Source organism: Ostrinia nubilalis, chromosome Z (assembly GCF_963855985.1).
Source record: "Ostrinia nubilalis chromosome Z, ilOstNubi1.1, whole genome shotgun sequence".
NCBI classification, from domain to species: Eukaryota; Metazoa; Arthropoda; class Insecta; order Lepidoptera; family Crambidae; genus Ostrinia; species Ostrinia nubilalis.
Window position 1 is genome coordinate 8,289,556 of NC_087119.1, and position 21,386 is coordinate 8,310,941.

A 21,386-nucleotide genomic window follows, 5' to 3' on the forward strand; every position below is an offset into this window, starting at 1 on the left:
GGACATCATCTAGCACTAAAGTGCTCTAAAAGACAAGTCCAACGAACCCAAACTAGATGCAATTCCGCCGTTTCGTTAAGAGTTCCTATGGCCACCTCCAGACTCCATCCAGCTCAATGGTACCATAATATTGCATTGTCATCGTACTTACACAAGTATACCAAATTTTAGCTCAATTGGTTAAGGAGAACTGGTTTTAAATTCAGTTGCAAGATTTATCCCATACTAACTAACAAGCGAAGTGCTTGTAAAAATGGTACGCATATCTTTTTTGGGACTAGGTTTCTTAGAGTATTATACCATTTTGGAATCTTGGATAGTTGCGTCAACTTTATAAAAAACTTGCCGCAGCACAGTGTGTTATGGGACTGTATAAACGGACATTCTCATTGATTTGATGAAACGTATAGAGCTCAGTTATACAAACATGATAGTAAAACTCCCGTTTGAAAATTCCACGTAGTTTTCGCGGTATAAAAATTCAAAGTTACCTATTTTTTTACTTCAAAATTATGCAAAAATATTCTCACTCGTTAACTAATAACATTTAATTCAGAATTGTTATAATACTTCATAGAGCTCTTAAAACTACAGGTAATAAGCGTATTAAGTGCTTCGTAAGCGCATTCAGTTAATTAGGAAAAATGATTTTAGTGATTTTTGTTTTTATTTTTTTTCTCAATTATACCTTAATATATGCAAACATTTTTAATTGCAAGATATAGTCTGATATTTAATCTAATTGTATAATAAAAATCAGCTTTAAACTCCGTGATATATTTGAGGAAAATCAAATTGAAAATATGCGCCATATAGAATTGTAAATTTCCCATCACTTTTTAATAGCAATATTTCTTTTGGATGTTTAAATATCATCAGCTCGATTGTACCAAATTATTGTATTGACATTCGATTTAGGTACTATCGGGGACTCTTCCGCCTGACCACTTTGTAGAAATTTTAGCGTAAGAGCATCGCTCCGGTCACGTGGTCACCCCGTCTCTAATTGGTTACGCATTTTACTATATTTTTACTACGACCAATAAGAGACAATCAGGGCTTAGGTTGCAATACGAAATACCATTGTGCACTTTATTGTCACACGGTTAAGGTTTAAAACGAAATGTTTCTTTTTCTTCAATCTTTCTTAGTTTTAGGCTGAGTTGCACCACCTAACTTTGACCGTAACTATAACGGTAACCGGTGCTTTTTATATGGAGTTTGACAGAATTTTGACGTTTGTTAAAGTTAAAGTAAGATGGTGCAACTCAGCCTTAGAATTTTAATAATATAATTTGGTTACAAACAAATAGATATGTATTTTTTTAATATTGTGTTTTTATACGAGGTCTGTCTGCTTTTTGCTTTGGCGATCTGTCGACATATTCTCTCCTTTGTTTTTTTGTGAAGTTTCGTGATCAATAATCGATTGATTTGTGTTGACCCGTGCTAGTAATTGGACTGTTTGATTGCCTTTTTATTGACCTCCGCTCGATTACTGAACCATGCCTCTCAAAATAATTCTTATATTTACTTACAAACTTATCTATACATTGTTAACTGTTTAAGTATTATTTAGTTTGAAGTTTAATTGTTATTGATTTAAGACCTTGTGTAAAGACACTTAATGTGCAATAAAAAATTGAATTTGAAATAAAACTAACTTAATATTATAATATTTACGATAACCAATTACCTGGATCATTGCTACCTAGTGCAATATTTATATTAAATTTTAATAACGTAGATAAGTGTTTCTTTAAGACGGAAAACAAAATATGCATTAAAAATAAATAGAAACCTATTATAAGTTTTTATTAACATTCAAGGATTTAAGAAAGTTATAGCTAGATCTTACAATAATTGTTTTTAAGCCACAAATATTCCTTAACTCTTTACTAATTAATTCAATAACATATTGTTTTAAATTATAAGTTCCGAATAAATTAAATACCTATTAAATAAGTAAAATTCGAAAGTAACTGTATGATTTTGTATTTCTCGCCCTAACTAGCTAAACTAATATCATGAGATTTACACTCATAATATCAACAATAATTGTAGAAAAGGCTACTTTTTTCTTGGGAAATTGCATAGTTACCTCGGAATGTGCGATAGCAATTTTGTGACCCGAGCGGGCAATCGCTAGTTCAAATTTTACACGAAGCCTCATATAATATTTTGTAGCGATTCTTTATTGGGTTTCAAATTGACTAAAATGCGACGTTGCCAAACGAGCGCTACGGATGCGGGTAATAAGCAATACTCAATCCTAAATGCTTTACATAGAGCTTGGTTTGCTAGGGCAAACATCTACAGTGGTGCGCCGACGCTGCTTAGACCCGAAACATGAATGAACGGGGGCGGAGCATAATCGAGCGTGTGTGTGCAAACAATTTAGGCCCTTAAGGTGTCAAGGCGTTCGAGTCCCTGATAGTACATAGGTTTCAAATCGATGAGAAAATTATTAAAGGTAGGATAAATTCGACTTCCTAGATTTGTTTACATACTTTTTTAGCTAGTTACTTACATACAACTTAAGTCAATATAAGAGTGTTAAAAAAGAAAAAAGACTCGACTTGAGAACCTCCTCCTTTTTTTGAAGTCGGTTAAAAACAATGTGAATGTGACTTTTTAGAACCTTCAACACTATGCACATAACAGGCGGGATTTGAAACTTTTTAGACATGAATTATTCCTTCCAAAATTGTCGACCCTAGACTCGTAAAAATTTTATTAAGACGTTTTATGTTTTTTCTCAAATATATCACGGAGTTTAAAGCTGATTTTATTAATACAATTAGATTAAATCTCAGACTATATCTTGCAATTAAAAATGTTTGCATATATTAAGGTATAATTGAGAAAAAAAATAAAAACAAAAATCACTAAAATCATTTTTCCTAATTAACTGAATGCGTTTACGAAGCACTTAATACGCTTATTACCTGTAGTTTTAAGAGCTCTATGAAGTATTATAACAATTCTGAATTAAATGTTATTAGTTAACGAGTGAGAACATTTTTGCATAATTTTGAAGTAAAAAAATAGGTAACTTTGAATTTTTATACCGCGAAAACTACGTGGAATTTTCAAACGGGAGTTTTACTATCATGTTTGTATAACTGAGCTCTATACGTTTCATCAAATCAATGAGAATGTCCGTTTATACAGTCCCATAACACACTGTGCGCAGTAGTGTTCATACTTTTTTTTTACAAAACGATGAGTCAAAGTGGAGTGAAAGTAAAAATCGTTGAAAATTTTAAGGAAATAACATAGTTTGATTAACTTTTGTGTAAAAACTGCAAGGATTCTGGGGGTTTTAAGAGTTGGGGTGAACAGCAGCACTACTTAAGTTGTCGATATAAACAGAAAAACAGGAATATTTGAAAAATTGTGGTCGTGGTAATGTAAAATATCATAAGGGGTGTCAATTTTCGTCGAAATTCATAATTTATTGTGTAAGTAAAAAAATAATAAGAATAAGAATGAATCTCCGCCTGGCCTTGCTATCTAAGAATCTCCGGAGGCGGACTGGCTACCCACACCGACGACGACTGGCCCTGGTAACGCATAATATACGCACATTGAGGACTGATGAAAGGATCACAGAGTTGGAAGACGAACTGAGTAGGTTGCGATGGAGTATAATGGGACTATCGGAAGTCCGACGAGAGGGCGAGGACACGATCATCCTAAAATCCGGCAACCTACTCTACTACCGGGAGGGCGAACAACTGTCCCAAGGTGGTGTCGGGTTTCTCGTCCACAAGTCCCTCATTAACAACATCATCACCATCGGAAGTGTGTCGAGCAGGGTTGCTTACCTGATACTCAGAGTATCCAAAAGATACTTGCTGAAGGTAATTCAGGTATACGCACCGACCTCTACACACCCAGATGAGGAAGTAGAGGCTATGTATGAGGACATAAGTAGGGCCATACATACTACTAAAACCTACTTCAATGTTGTTATGGGGGACTTCAACGCGAAGCTGGGCATGCGAAGTGATGATGAGCTGAGAGTGGGGCAATTTGGATGTGGGCAACGGAACCCCAGGGGGCAGAGGCTGGCCGAATTTCTGGAGAAGGAAGACCTCTTTGCGATGAACTCCTTCTTCCAGAAGCCGCCTCATAGGAAGTGGACATGGATGAGTCCCGATGGTTCTACGAAAAATGAGATTGACTTCATCATGACCACAAAGCGACGAATATTTAGTGATGTCTCCGTGATCAACAGGGTGAAAACCGGTAGTGATCACCGAATGGTCAGAGGCATACTAAATATTAACGTCAAGCTAGAAAGGTCCCGTCTGATGAAGTCTACGCTCCGACCCTACAATTCCCATATCCACTGCCCCGAGAGCTTTCAGCTCGAGTTGACAAATCGCTTTGCATGCCTGGAAAACTGCGAGTCAGTGGATGAGATCAATAACGGGTTCGTAGAAACTGTCCAGGCGGCTGGGCTTAAATTCTTTAGACCTCGTCGTAAAGACAAGCCGCAAAAGCTCACCGACCACACCCTCAACCTCATGGCAGAACGACGTGCAATGACGCTGCAGTCCTCCGTTGACGCTACGGCATATAGGCAGCTCAATAGACAGATAAGGAAGTCCTTGCGACATGATATTCGCAACTTTAATACTAACAGTATTAAAGAGGCGATAGAGCGGAACCAAGGCTCCAAAGTGTTCGCAAGAGACAACTCTATTGGGCAAAGCCAGCTGACGAAGCTAACGACGGCGGACGGTAGTGTAACGTCAACAACAGCCGAGGTTCTGGGTGAGATCGAGAGGTTTTATGGACAGCTATATACCTCGGTCACCAAACCCGTTGATAGCTCAACTTCAGATCCAAGAGCTAAGCTAACTCGACACTATACCGAAGATATCCCGGACATCAGCCTATACGAGATTAGGATGGCTCTCAAACAGCTAAAGAACAACAAGGCACCGGGTGATGACGGAATAACATCGGAGCTTCTGAATGCGGGTGGAACACCGATACTGAAAGTCCTTCAGAGACTCTTTAACTCCGTCCTACTCCAGGGAACTACGCCAGAGGCATGGAACAGAAGCGTGGTGGTGCTCTTCTTCAAGAAAGGTGATAAGACCTTGCTGAAGAATTACAGACCCATCTCGCTTCTGAGTCATGTCTACAAACTGTTTTCGAGAGTCATCACGAACCGTCTCGCGCGTAGGTTCGATGACTTCCAGCCTCCCGAACAAGCCGGATTCCGAAAAGGTTATAGTACCATAGACCACATCCATACGCTGCGGCAGGTTATACAGAAGACTGAGGAGTATAACTTGCCACTATGCTTGGCGTTCGTGGACTATGAGAAGGCCTTCGATTCGATTGAGACTTGGGCAGTGTTACAATCTCTCCAGCGGTGCCGTATTGACTATCGGTATATCGAGGTGCTGAAGTGCTTGTACAAAAACGCCACCATGTCGGTCCGAGTACAGGAGCAGAGCACGAGGGCGATTCCACTGCAGCGAGGCGTTAGGCAGGGAGATGTTATATCTCCGAAACTGTTCACCGCTGCATTGGAAGACGCTTTCAAACTCCTGGAATGGAAAGGATTCGGCATAAACATTAATGGCGAGTACATCACTCACCTTCGGTTTGCCGACGATATTGTGGTCATGGCAGAATCGTTGGAAGATCTTGGCACAATGCTCGAAGACCTTAATCGAGTTTCCCAACAGGTAGGCCTGAGGATGAACATGGACAAAACGAAGCTTATGTCGAATGTCCATGTTACGCCCTACCCAGTTTCAGTTGGGAGCTCAATTCTCGAGATTGTCGACAAGTATGTCTACCTTGGACAAACGATTCAGCTAGGTAGGTCCAATTTCGAGAAGGAAGTCAATCGTCGAATCCAACTCGGCTGGGCAGCGTTTGGGAAACTACGCAACATCTTTTCGTCCAAATTACCTCAATGCCTGAAGACTAGAGTGTATAACCAATGTGTGTTACCAGTGATAACTTATGGCTCGGAAACGTGGCCTCTCACTGTAGGCCTTATACAGAAGTTCAAAGTTGCACAGCGTGCTATGGAGAGGGCTATGCTTGGTGTTTCTTTGCGAGATCGAATCAGAAATGAGGAGATCCGTAAACGAACCAAAGTCGCTGACATAGCCCGACGTATTAGCAAGCTGAAGTGGCAATGGGCAGGGCACATAGTACGCAGAACTGACGGCCGATGGGGCAGAAAGGTTCTGGAATGGAGGCCGCGTACCGGAAAACGCAGCGTGGGACGTCCACCTACAAGGTGGACCGACGACATCGTAAAGGTAGCAGGGAAGCGCTGGACGCAGGCCGCTACCAATCGATCAACATGGAAAGCATTGGGGGAGGCCTATGTTCAGCAGTGGACGTCCTGTGGCTGAAATGATGATGATGATGAAAAAAATAATTGAGATAGATTTTTTTCCTTATTTTTCCTAAAGTAGTCATGACTATGTCCGTCCTGTGGCGTCGGCTTATCCTTGAATTTTGGGACACGTTGTATAAATTTGCTTATATAATCAGAATATAATAAGTAAAATCCATGCGCAAAAAAAAAATTTTTTTTTGTCGACCGATGTAATAGATGCAGCTAAACCTCTATAAGATATAGATACGGTCATCCTATCGTCCATTTCAATTTGGCGTTATCTACACAACGCCGCCAAAAGTTTGCCTAACTTATGAGATCGTCCTACAGATGCAGCTCACCGTATCCCCTACAACTGTCTGTATTATTCAACCTTCCAAATCTTCGTGCTGTTGCAAAATTAATGAATACAATCTGTGTCTGACAAATTAAGGTCAGATTGTTGTCACAGTGATCACAAAAGAAGTACATGCAAAGTAAGAGTTAGACTTTAAAGCAAAAGATTTATCTTTGAATTCGAATTAAACTGAAAGGGTCAAAATTTTATGTAGTTAATTAGTTTGTTATTTCATCTGCCACTTACGAGTAGGTCCGAAGCCAATTAAGCAAAATGTAATTTCAACAAGTCCTATTGATTGGCATTGAATGACAATCACTAAAGATTCTAAAGAAGCACTTTGTAAGTGCTGGAGTAAATCGCAGTGTGTAAAGAAGACCTATAACAAAACTTTCCATTTAGAATGTTCTAAAACGAACGATTTATTGATTTTAAAGACGCGATAGTGCTTTACATATTAATGAGGAGCCGCTATGTCTTAATACGTCAATGATGAAAAGTTGTTTACTAAAATCAGTGGCATGTACCTAATGAGTTCGTCATTGAAAGCCTTCAGGGACACAGACTAGCCTAGACTTTAGAGTTATCGAACACTTAATACTTACTACATGACACACATACTAAATGCAGTGACACCGCTACATCCATGTAACCTGAGCCTTGTTACGTCAATATAGTCCAGTCATTATAGTAAGTTCACCTCGGAATTCGAGATACCCAGCTGTAAGTCTGTAAATACTTGTATATTGACACCCTAAAAGTTGTCTCAAAACCTACATATGGTAGGGTGTAAGCAACTATTAAATTTCAAGGTCAACGGTCACAAAAATCGGTTTTTTGCGCTTTTTTTAGAAATATCTCATTTCCTATGGGTTTTTTGCTATTTGTATTTATTATCAATATTGTAGAATACAAAATTCTTTACAAATTTTGTTTAAAAAAATTTTTTATACGTTGAACCGTTTTCGAGATAGAGGGCGGAGAGCGCGCGGTCACTGCATCACTTCAGGTCAACTTAAGCGGTTTAGATTTTTCATACAAAAGGATTTTCCCGCTAATTCCCGTTCCCATGGGAATTTCGGGAATTCCTTGTTGTAACTAAGCTTTAAGTTTACTAAGGTACCTACATGCCAAATTTCAAGCGTCTAACTTAAGCGGTTTAGATTTTTCATACAAAAGGATTTTCCCGCTAATTCCTGTTCCCATGGGAATTCCTAAGTATACTATAACCTGCCCAGGAGTATGAAGAATAATTGTATTAAATCCGTCGAGTAGTTTTTGTTTCTATAAGGAACATACAGACGGACAGACAGACAGACAAAAATTTTACTGATTGCATTTTTGGCATCAGTATCGATCACTAATCACCCCCTGATAGTTATTTTGAAAATATATTTCATGTACAGAATTGACCTCTCTACAGATTTATTTATAAGTACTAGCGGCCGCCCTCTATCTCGAAAACAGTTAACCGTATAAAAAATTTTTTTAACAGAATTTGTAGAGAATTTTGTATTCTACAATATTGATAATAAATACAAATAGCAAAAACCCATAGGAAATGAGATATTTCCAAAAAAAGCGCAAAAAAACGATTTTTGTGACCTTTGACCTTAAAATTTAATAGTTGCTTACACCCTACCATATGTAGGTTTTGAGACAACTTTTAGGGTGTCAATATACAACTAAGTATTTACAGACTTACAGCTGGGTATCTCGAATTCCGAGATTCTTACCTAATAATTAGGTAGCTTAAATTAGGTCCTAATTTAAGCTTAAATGACTGGACTAAATAAAGGCGTGTGAGAGTCAGAAAATGGTTGTTTTTTGAAACTACCGTATGAAAAAAGAGATCAAACTTAATGCAGTTCTAAAGACGAGAGAAAAACTTGCTTTTTGAGTAACCCCCGTATTCACAAACGATGCTTGAGCAGCACAGCGTTGAATAGAGCTCTGTGATTGGTTCGTATGTCACCTTGTGCGTCCACGCGCACTGTGAGACCTCATAGTAATGTTTTTGAATACGGGCGTAAGTGTGTTAACTTTAAAAGCCATATTCATGTCAATAATTACTATTTAAACAACCAGTGTATGTAATATCTCCATTCGCTATACGTACAAGGAAAATTGGTTATGTCCTACAAATTCTAATTCAAGTGGCGCTTATGTACTATGCAGCGGGCGCGGGCGGCCCAATTCATTTAGGAGCAAACACCTGCACACACAGAGTGGCATTTAATTTACCACCAGAACATAATGAAAGTTGCCACTGTCTGGATGCGGAGTCACCACCAATTTCCATTTCAAAGTGGAAATTGAATTTGGATACACGATCCGCTTTGCTTTATACAGGTTGCATGAGTCAAGTGTATTATACCCAATTTTAAAGACTGTGCAGAATTAAATACACTTTACGTAAGTAGGTAGTGCTTACTCAACTTTGATTAAATCTTTTTGAATACGACTAAACCAACAAATTGCATAAATACTCATAAGAGAAACTTATTGGATGTCGGATCACAAGATCTGTCCATTGACTCATACATAACTAACCTTTTAATATTCAAACAAATTAAATGCTAAAATGTGTACCGTTTAGCATAATGTTGGCTCTGTCACTAACTTTGTGATTGAGTCATTTTCTACGTCATTTTTAAGGACATACAACAAAAAAGTGTTAAAGTCAAAATCAACTGCCCCGCTCTATGCAAGGTAAACAAAATGGCCGCCGTGAGACTTGTCGGCCTGAACTTGATGTACCAGGGCGGGCGGCGCAAAAAACGAATTAATTTCTTCGCTCTAAGTTACCGCATACTTTCGAGTTCCAGCGAAACCAGGATTAACCTTTAACCGACGACGTGATTTTTTTGTCACGCCGTCTGCGACGTGCGGTCTGTGGGACCGCTATACTGTTTACTCAAAAAGTAATCATTTTTTGTATAAAAGTATATTGATTTTATATTTTTTGAGAACATTATAGTATTATAAATAAACATACGTATAATTTGTGAGGAATCAATGTATATTATTTATTTAAATATGGCTTAAACTTTTTTGACGCTTAATATTATTGAAATAACACTAGAGCTCATAAAAACCTATATAACTTGTAAGTTTTAATCAAAGCAAGAAAAACTATACTCCTTCCTAAATATAGTGAACATTATGAATAAAATAAAAATAAATGACACGTACATTACATGCACAAAAAAATTTTTGACGTAGGGTAAACATTAGGCACAATCAGGACATTTTTTTTTACCGTATGCCAAGCATTTCCGGTATGCATAGGTAACACCTGTAAGATAATTTAGTTTTCAATTTAGGTGGACTAAAATGTACGTCTTTTTTGCAGCTGGTGCAATGACATCAGGCTGATTTGGCATGTCAGAGCCTAAAATACATGTCACTGTTTGCTTTACCGCCCATTTCGCGGTATTTTTTACAGACTACCATCTTTTACATAATATTATGTCCAAATATCAATATATATCATTAGGAAATGTCTTTTCCTAGGTTGTGGTGGCCCAGGATCCATCATTTTTACGACAAATGAGTCGTCTAAAACAAAAACGCAAGTTTTAGTATGGTACAAAAATGTCACGTAGTCTGCGACGTGCGGTCCCACAGACCGCTGTTGAACTTTAAATCGAATTATCATATTAAAACTGCCCTCATCGATGTAACCACTACCTGTAATGGCGTTTGGGCAGCTAAACTCGAAGGTACTGAGACACTTGGGACATGGGAGTAAGTAGAACATTGCAATCCAGAAATTTCAAAAACCGGAGCGGTCTGTGAGACCGCACGTCGTCGGTTAAAGGTTAAAAAGAGCTGGGAAACTGCGGGGTTAAAAAAACTAGTACGAACGACAGCAAATCAAGTTATACGGTAGCATCTATGTGGTTGTTAATAGGTACTAATGTACTATACTCGTAGATTGTTGTACAGTACCGGCTGGGTAATAAACTTCAATCATTAAATACATTCGATAGAAAAACATTGTATGACATGTTTTCTCTTTTGTTATAAACCCTCTTCAAATATCTTACTTACTATCGCAAGCAATGGGATAAAGCACCTTTGTTGAAAAACAAAAATATTTTCTTTATAGCAAAAATCCATAGCTTTTAAAATAAAAAATATTTCTAATGGAATCTGAAAAAAGCTGGAATCTTTTTGTAGTTGTTATAAAGGATTTTCAGCTAGTGAATTTTGCGATATCTTTTACATGTGAGGGATTCAAGAAATTAAATACGTTTTTTTATAATATTGGAAAAACGTAAAGCAGCTAAAATGATCAAATTAGATTTTATCAGGCATTATAATGAACGTGATTGGAAATAATTAAGATGCATAAAGTTATGGATGAATGAGAGAAATTAAGGAAAGGATTAAATTCAAATTATAATTGTACAACCACGAGCAATGAATAATGTTTACGCAAAGTTACGAATTCATGTCAATAAATTAAAAATATCATGGAATTAGCCAGTATAACATTGTCTCATCTCTCCATCTCATTCTCAGATGTAAAAAAAATACTTAAAGGCATAAATTTTATTACTCGATGGCGCTAGCCAAGTTTCTTATCAACTAATGTATGTAGCTTTCATTGAGTTTTCAAGAAGACAACGGCAGTAGCACCATACATTTAGCTGTCAATTTGCACTTAGTAAGAGCGCACACGTCAAAAGATCCATCATAAAGTGACTGCCATAGTTTCTTTCACATACAGTGATAACAGAATTATAGGGATGCACTCTCGGCTAGCCCCGTTAACTTGAAAGCACTTCGTAGTAACTACGACGCTACGAACGCTAGCTTATGCTACGAGCGATTTTACACCTGTTTTATATGTAGTTCATCACAGCGACGGCGAGCTACGAGTCTACAGTGACATAAAACAATTTCTGTATCTATTCAACTATTTCTGTATCTCCATAATTTATTGCAATATAGGTATCAGTTATTATGGCGATAGATCGATTACAAATATGCGCCTCGGCGCTTATCAACTGCACAGCAGTAACTCTTTCCCACAATACATAATTTGTTCATTAAACCAGGCCTGTTCATCTCCGCGAGTTTACATCAAAAACAAAACACGCACGATGCCCACCTACAGGATACTATTCGACAAGGCCTCACATACGAGCGAACATTGACTCACGCACGCGTATTCTTGTGTATGATGGAAGAAAATAAAGAAAATGGTGTACTAAATACTGTGCAGTATTTAACTGCCTAAATAATAATAAAAACACAGAATGTACTTTTTTAAGTTGCCTCAAGACACTGAGAGGTAAATAAGTAGTTAATATTATTCATGATAATTCATGCTAAATCATGTATTTCCTCCGCCATTTTCCGCAGTTTGGTACCTCACGTCACATAATTTGACCGAAGTCAGCCCTATAGCTTCGGCGCAGTGCCGATCACTGACGTTTGTCAACAAAATGGTGCTTGACTCTTGACACAGGCTAAATTACACCATATTGTTAATGACATTGAGCATACATTTTTTTAAATACCTTCGCGAAGTAAAACTTCTGTACGTAGTACTTATTATTATTCTGTGATTAAACCAAGAAAATTCGCATGATCTCCATTTTCAACCTTATCATGGTGTATTAAAAGTTAATATTGTTGTCGAGGTCTAACCGATCAATACTTAAATATTTGATGGCAGAAATTGCGGACTTCTATAATTTCACTGTATATACCGTACATTACTTATTATAAATGACACATCTACCTTAAACTTTGTTAGGTGCCAGTGAAAATGCCAAAGTATGTTTCTTTTTTACTAATAAAATTACATCTGCAGTTGAAATCCAAAAATAAAATTAACTTAATGTTTTTTATTTGTGTCACGCACGAGCTCTACATTCGCTTCGTTTTCACATAGAGTTCCGAACAATAGTGAAGGGGTCGGCATCAACCTTAAAGTTTGGCAGTCAATAGTTCCCGCTTCTGGACATACAATATCGTTCCATGTGAATCTGACAGCTGGACTAAAATACATACTCTGGAACAACTTTTCTTTAACGTTCTTAATCATATTTTTACCCGACTGCGCCAGAAGGTGGGTTATGTTTTTTGTATTTCCCTATTCTATAATTCGATCACCATGGTGACCTGAATTCGGCTGGTTTCCGTTTATAAAAAACGTACGTGTTTAAAAAGCCACTGAAAATAAAAAAAGAGTATCCTAAACCGATAATTTAAACATACTACCTATTTACCTATATTATTACGATAAGAAAGGTTGATATGTTTAAATCGTATTGCATGGAAATGTACTGTTGATAGATCATTCATTGTCAGAGATGAGATCATGTCATTCGTCGAATGTAGAGTTACAAAAGTAGGTATGTAGGCTTACAAAAGTAAATAAAAAACTAAAACTAAGTTTATCAATAAAACATCCTTTGCAATCAAATGAAACATTTTTGATTTGTCAAAATACTCCGTAGGTACTCCACGATCTAATATTTTAAGATCACTATAATAAATTAAAGCCAGCAAATGTTTCAACATTGGCACAACTCGGATTCGAGAAATAATTCGAGTCCACTTCAAAGGAAATTACTTTATCAAAACACCACAAATCCATCGCAAGTGCTTTCTAAACATTTGGAACAATACCTATTTTAATTACTGAAAAACTCATCTGTTTGTGCACGCCTACATCGGATCTGGCATATTACCCCTATTGAATCTACACCGATTGGAAAATAATATCCGTAATGAATATTATATCACACTGTGCAAAGGCTAGGCCTAAGCTAATCAAAGCATAAGATAAGTTACTATGGCTACCATACAACTGTTATGAACTTACATACACCTTTTTGTAATACATAGGAAGTTACTAGACCATACAAACGCAGTGAAACATATTATTTTGGCATTGTAGTCCAGTTACGCACGCGAATCACCAGGTCAGAGGCAAATAATATATTTTGTAGTAACCAGGAACAAAAAGAAATCATACACACGGAGAGCTAATATCGCTGTGTCGCATGCATGCATGAGTTCAATCTGTTCTCGACAGAATGATAACATAATCTTTTAATGTCCCGTTACCATTAGGTACAGGACTTCCAAAAATTTATACTATCCTGGACAAGGCACCAGAACGGTGTCCCGACCTCGGATGCAATTTCAAAGGCTGAGTAATGTGCGTGATAGATTATTGCTAATAATTATTTGCTCTATGTTCAGTTTCGTCTTATAAAACAGGAAAAAATCAAATGATATCGCGAGTCAAAACCAGAGAGTGACATCTAACGGCGAAGGGACAAAGATTCACCAAATGAACATAAACATACATCTAAGGGTGAGACTAGAATTGTGGGGTGGGTTTCAAATTTGATATTTAATGCTTTAGACAGTAGGCATATTTACCTTTAAAGTAGTAACCTCTTGTATACAAATGCACGAAATACGTTGAGAAGATTTGGAATTTGGACTTTATAGCGTAGTTAATACATACAACGGTAACGTAAAATAAGAGAGCGACATCTAACGGCGAGGGGACAAAAATATATGGGCTTCACTGGCAGTGGGGGGGATGGGGTGGTGGAAAGAGCATTTTTTAATTTGATCTTTATTACGTGTCCTGTAGGCTTATTTAGCTTTACAATAGTAACCCCTTTTACGTCGTTTCAGGCAAATGACGTCCACTGTTACCCCTTGTACATTTACACGAAATACGTTGTGAAGATTGATCGTGAATTTGAACTTTATTACAGAGTACATAAAGAATACTCGTTGAGAGTAATGGTGTTGTCTGGATTTCCTCTACATTGAACTGATAAATTATTAGGCTTGCTCCACATTACTAGTATATTTTTCAAATTTAGTTTGTTCATGAGGTATTAGTCCAAATTTCAAATAGACTAGTTATTTTACTATATTGGTTACCTATACAGGGTGGAAACGATAAGTGATCTCACTCGATTATTTCTAAACTATACAAGATATCGAAAAACTGGTTACTGATCCTGAAAGTGCTTCACGAGCTCTTTCAAATGGTACCAATAATAGATTACAAAGTAAACTAGATCTATCCGAAAATTCAATGTTTCCAGCTTCCATACATTTGGTACAACCACATAATAAAGGGTGTTTTTTGGAGGAATACAATTTTAAATTGCTTAGACTGCATCTTGTGACAGTTAATATTTGATAGTTGGTGGTACATTTGTGGTCAGTATGTTTTGCCATTTCATAATTAAATAGAATTACTTCGGCACAACGCTTGCGCAAAAATGTATTTTGAAAATCATGGTTCAGTTTTCCATACAAACGTCCATATTACGGTCGACGTAATTTTCGTAACTTTTTATTCCTCAGATGAATGATATTGACATGGAAGAGCTATGGTTTCAACATGATAGTGTTACCATCCAACTAGCACGCGACACATTCAATTTATTGCGGGAAACATTCGATGAGCGCATAATTTCACGTAATGGATCTTTGAATTTGCCTCCACAATCGGGTGATCTCACACCTATGGATTATTTTCTCTTGGGATACGTGAAGTCCACTACTGCGAAGATAAACTACGGAATTCAATGCAAACATTCGTCGCGTTATTGCCAATGTATGGCCCCAGTTGCTCGAAAAAGAAATTCAAAATTGGACATCTCGATTGCGCTACATTTGAGCCAACCGTGCCGCCCTTAGGCCCGAAATAATTATGAAGCATAAATGGCATAAGAACATCTTTTAAACAAAACCATGTAAATCAAACATATTTTTACATATTTTATTTCATTTTAAAGTTGTACCTCTAAAAAAAACACCCTATATTAAAAACTACACAAGATATTGTAAAACTGGTTTGTGATGTCTTCGCTATATGGAGTCTAACCTGCCTTTCAAGTTTGTAGGTGTTAAGTATAGTTTCCGAGATTTCGTGATCAATCAGTGAGTGGTATTTCATTTATCTTCTATTAATTTAGTTCTTACAATCGTTTGGAACTAATCGGGTGATTCTATACTTTTGCTCGCGAGTGTAGTTCTAGAAAGGTAAAACTACAGATAACACGTTTAATACTAGGTAAAACTAGGTAAAACTAGGTAAAACGTAGTATTTTCATGTCCATTTCATTACATCCGAGAACAACCTAAAAACTTTACATCGTTAAAGAATTCAGAGAATGCGTAGGTTACAATTCGGAGAATAACTTAATTATGTCATTCTATAGGGATTCATATACGATTTCTGATAAATAAGCCGGATGCTTCTAAATGAAGACTATTCCCACGAACAGATTCTCGAACGATCATCAACGACAAATTCTTTCACAATCACAACACAGGCGAAGGCTATTTTTGTTTGTATTGGTCTGGGTTTTTTCTATATGAAGTAACTATGTATTTATAAAAATAGTATTTAAGTATGTTACCGTGTATTATAGCATCTAATAAAATATCTGACTAAAGCCAGGCTTAGAGATGAGACAGAAATCTAAGAAGTCGCAGTAAGTTGAAATGACGGTGGTCAAATCAAATCAAATCAAATATATTTATTTGGTCGTCAAGTTTCATCTTGTATATCAGTATTTTTCATAATATTAAATAAGTCTTGTTGGTTGTCCTAATAAATAAAATAAATAATTCCTAGTCTCCTACTTAGTCTATTTTAATCATGTTATAGTTAATTTATATTGATTGTGTAACGTTGTCATCATAGTCAGGTAACACGGCCCTCTCCAATTTACCACAGGCAAAGACACTCCTCGCGCTGGTCAGATCATTTGGGAAGGCCGTATGCCCGTACCATATACTCTCTGAGTCGTCTGTTACGATGTCCACGGGATGAGACGGCTGCGTGACTCAATTCGGTATCAAATATCAATTCGTAAAAACATTGCTAACGCTAAGTACTCACTGTGCCGTCTTCTCTTGACCGACGTTCTTCAATGAATCCAGCATCAAGAAGGCATGCTTCCTATCTTCGATGAGAGCGTCTCTCTTCGCGCTATTCACCGTCAATTGAGTTAACAACCGCTCCGTTTGGTATGTTTGTTCTTTTAACCTACACCCACGAAAAAAAATGATTAAGCAGATTTTTTTATTATAAAAGCCAAGTAAACAACTCTAGTGCATAACTGAGTCAGTGTCTCAGGCATGTGAGCGGCACGGGAGGGTGTTTTTGTGACATCGAACGTCAGCCAGACTTCAGAATGTGCTCCCATACTTCAGACACTGGCTCAGCTATGAAAGAAAGAAAGAAAAAATATTTATTTGACAACTAAAAAAAGTACAAAAACAATGAAGACAAAAGAGAAAAAAAATGTTGCCAAAGAGGTCCACTCAGTATCATCTTGACAGTTGACATTTTACTGCCAAGTGCCAAGACACTGGTTTTCAGTGGGTACCTTGTACGCAGGGGCAAAAATAATGTAATAAAATGAAACGCTATGCGCTCTAGACCTGTAGTTAAGAAACTTTTTACTTATCTCAAGAAGAAATACAGTTATTTGGAAATGTGTTTCGTGTACCTCAGCAATATTCTCTCAAAGGATGGGACGAGAGTGGACTTCTGGAGTCGTTTGCAGATGCCCATCACCTCCTCAAGTTCCCAGTGTACTGAGTGCTGGCTGCCCGCGTCCAGATCTTCGTACAAATCATCCAGGTTGGTCGCTTCCTTCGAAGTAAGCAAAAGCAAAACTTTGAAATCCTGGTCAATTGAGAGATACTTTTAGGAACTGCCAAAGCGCTGTATCTCTAAGGCTGAGTTGCGCCATCTTATTTTAACTTTGACAAACGTCAAAAATCTGTCAGTATCCATACATAAAACACTGGTTATTGTCAATGTTACGGTTAAAATAAATAAGATGGAGCAACTCAGCCTAAGAGTTTGTGTGGAAATACCCTCGTTTGACGTCATTTGTAGGTACCTAATTATGTTAGTTCAAAAAAAATGTTTTGTGAGTAGTCTTCTGTTCACATACTACAAACGATAAATTCACTATGGAAAATACTGGGAATACGGTCCAATATTATTTTATTTTCAAATATTTCAATAAACTTTGAGCAGATAAATATTATATTGAAATTCTACCAATCAGAGGTCTGAATCTTCATTTGAGTTTGAATAGAATTCTGAGCAGCATCGCTCCAGACCTAAGTCAGTAAGTGAATATCCAAGTTTAATGAACATAAACGAGACGTATCCATTATTACCTTCGCAATGAGGGTTTTCGCGATTGAAAAATCTACATTCTGCTGGATTTCTATATTCAATCCTAATCCAAATTATACGGATTTGGATTGTCAACTGTCAAATTTTAATATGTTTTTGGCCAAAATAACTGCGGTTTTTGATGTTTTTACATTTTTATATTGTTTATAAGACTATTTAAACAATATTAAAGTGTAAATGCATCGAAAATTTTGGAAATATAATCTAAAACTGAATACAATTTGACAGTTGTAATCCGGATTTGGACAAGGATTGAATATGGGAATCGGGCGTAGGTAACGCCCGTCTATTCCTCTCATTTCGATCCAAAATTGCATACCTCAGTAGTTACAACAGATCGTCAAGTATGTCTAAGTTTGGTAAATTAGAAACGTCGAACTTGAAATTAGTTTTAGACAGTGCGTTCTGAATAGCAAACTAGTTTGACATTTCTATCTCTTAGGTATAGAATTAGACAAAAGTCGCTGAAGGGACTCGGTACCATTGTTAAAATAACAATTTTCCACAAAGTCATGAACGAGTTTGCATGTTCTGTGTTAATAATGTACCTATTGAAATCTTGGGCAAAATCAAAATCAAAAATATTTATTCAGTTTAGACCACAAGTGGCACTTATGAACGTCAATAGAAAATAATAAAAAAAGAAAAGGTAGCCCTTATGGGGCACTTTACATGTCTCCTTATCTTTTGGGCCCTACCAGCGCTTCGAGACAAACATATGGCAAGTGCTGAGAAGAAACGCCGGAACAAACTCAGTCACCACTTATTGCCAGGAATTATCTAACGGTAAGAATAGTCAAATTTAAGTACATCAAATATGTGCAGACTGAACTGACCACGCATCCTTGTCATCAATATAGTCTCGAACCTTGTAGTACCCTTTTGGCAAAGCATTTGCGCCCATCCTATCCTTTGAATAAGTTATTAGAGAATGTCCAGTCAGAATCCTCCCAGCAATGTTAATATAAGGGCGGTTATCATGATTAAGATACATTATGTAGAATTAACTTTTTAACTTTGTAGATTGGAGTTCGAGTTAAGATTATAACTGAACGCTAAAAATCTAGTTCTACCTGTAGCAGCAGAAAAGAGTGATTCTTTCAGGGTTTCAAATCGCTATATCACTCACGGTGTATGGAGAATTTAAGTTTTTTTCTCTGGCTATCCTCAGTTAATTAATTATTTATGTTACTATTGTAGTCCACTGCTGGACAAAGGCCTCCTCCAAGGTTTTCCACAATGAATGGTCCTGCGCTGCCCGCATCCAGGCTCTTCTTTATCCAGCAGTGGACGTTATTCGGCTGAAACGAACGAACTACTATTCAAAAAAACCTTACCTCTTTCCGAATCAAGTCAGGAAACGAATCTATGAGGAAGGCGACCTCTCGTCGCACCAACTTCAGGGTCCTCTCTCTCTCCTTCATGTTGGCTTTGATCTCCTGGGTCAGCTTGTTGACCTCAAACTTCCTGTCGTCCAGGTACTCCATGGCAAGTTGCCCCATTTCCGTGGCCCCCATCAGACATTTGCCCTGAGCACGGCAGTCCAACTTTAGAGCCTCTAGCACCACTGTAAAGTACGACGAGTCCTGGAAGAAAACTCCTTGTAAAAATATTGACTTCGGTTTATGACACTTACCTGGCAAAAAAACGAGAGAAAAAGAGATTGACAATTTGAGCACGAGCTTGTTGATGATTTAGAATCGTAAATACATATTTCTTAGAAGGTCCTATGTGCAAAGCGGGTGGAGAGAGTAGCCTAAACGATCACACAGCGCTCGCTGCGGCTAAAATTGACATTTTGGTCGCTCGCTGTCTTGCTTGAGCTGTCAAATTCATATTGCAGTAAACATTTTCTAATCGTTTTTGAGATTATAATATGGTTCTAGTAAGATGCGTTATTGTGAATTGTAACTGTAGAGTCAGGATTAGTAAATGAAACAAGTTTTTGTAATGTATATTGTTTATTATTAAAAGTTATTACAATTTACCAATGAACCTCGTAAATGATCTGCTTGCATTTCCCACTCTTAATATAAACACAGTCGTACGATACACTCTTAACATAACAATACTGGTGTTTAGCTGTAAGTAAATTGATTTGGTAGACACAGAAATAAGCTTTTGTTGAACGGCATCAAAACGTAAAAATCTGCTTACAAACAAAGTTGTCTTGTACACCGTTGCCGTGACAGAAGTTTGGGAACTACTCGGGTTTTGTAAATAAGAACCATTTCTCCTTGGCGAATGTCTTCAACCTCAAGGACATGGCCAGCTAGCACCAATTTTTTGCCTTTATTCATCGTCTCCGGTTGGAAAATGGTTTCGTGGGTGATGGCACGGAACCCCGTTTTGGTCACCAATAGGCTCATTTTTCACTAAAAACAACAATTTTAATATTATTGGCAATAATTTTACTGACTATCATCGTCCAAAAATGTCTAATAAAATAACACAAGATTTCATTCATATTTTTCACAATATTTACTTACTTCTTGCTTGACATCGGTGACTAAAATGTCCATAATTGCCGCCTGTCACGTGGCGCTGTCATCGCGCACGGTCCCAATTGTAGCAACTTAAAACAACTGAGCAACAAAAACAAACATTCATTGTCATTGAAAAATCATACGTACCAAATATAATTTACATTGAGAAAAGAATTTGCATTGGAAACTTTTAGCAGTTTTCAAACGAAGATTGATATAAATGTATTTTTGAACAAAAACAATCACATTAGCGAATTACGAGTATGTCTCCAACTTACATACAACATAATTTTCCTCTCTCATTCATAACGAATTCATTATTATGTTTCTGCAAATATTTAGCGGCTAAGTAGGCAAATATTTCAACACAACGCGGAGGCGGATTTCGGGACATCAAAGAAACTCTGAGCGTTGTTCCAAATTATGAAATATTAAGGCAGTGACGTTACTTATACGTACTTTCATAATCTTTGGTATTATCCTTAATGATGAGAAACCAATGTATAAAAACCCTATTGTGCCATCATTTGTATTCAACGAATCGTGCTCTGATTCCATTTTAACAGTAAAATCAAACGATTCAATCGGATTTTTATCATGGACTGAAAATACGCAACTAATTTCTTGCTAAAATAGTCTTCAAGTATCAATCAATACCTACTTCAAGAAAATTACACATTATTTAGAAAATATTGCCTTTCAATTTTCATTGTTTCTCCGCTCCTCAAGGCTTTTAACGCTTAATCAACTAATTTTCAACGTACATCTCCAGTGCGGAAAAAGAACCTGAATGTCTTATTAGCACATCAACAATAAAACTGAAGCGTATTTTCCTCAAGCATGTTACTTTTAATAATGCACAAAATTGTCTGCATACGGAGCCTCGTATACTAAATTGATGACAGAAACTGTACACGGTTTATTGGACCACGAGTGCAAATTGAATTTTCC

At 37.0% G+C, this 21,386-nt stretch overlaps 1 protein-coding gene across 1 annotated transcript in view; it reads right to left on the reverse strand.

The window, feature by feature from the left end:
• LOC135087063 (uncharacterized) overlaps positions 1 to 21,386 on the reverse strand; it is a 45,244-nt gene that overhangs the window by 10,765 nt on the left and 13,093 nt on the right. Inside the window, exons 5-7 of the mRNA XM_063981909.1 lie at positions 19,287 to 19,535; positions 17,246 to 17,391; positions 16,633 to 16,779 (exon numbers count right to left, since the gene is read on the reverse strand). Coding sequence (XP_063837979.1) covers positions 16,633 to 16,779; positions 17,246 to 17,391; positions 19,287 to 19,535 — 542 coding nt within the window. The remainder of the gene's footprint in view (positions 1 to 16,632; positions 16,780 to 17,245; positions 17,392 to 19,286; positions 19,536 to 21,386) is intronic.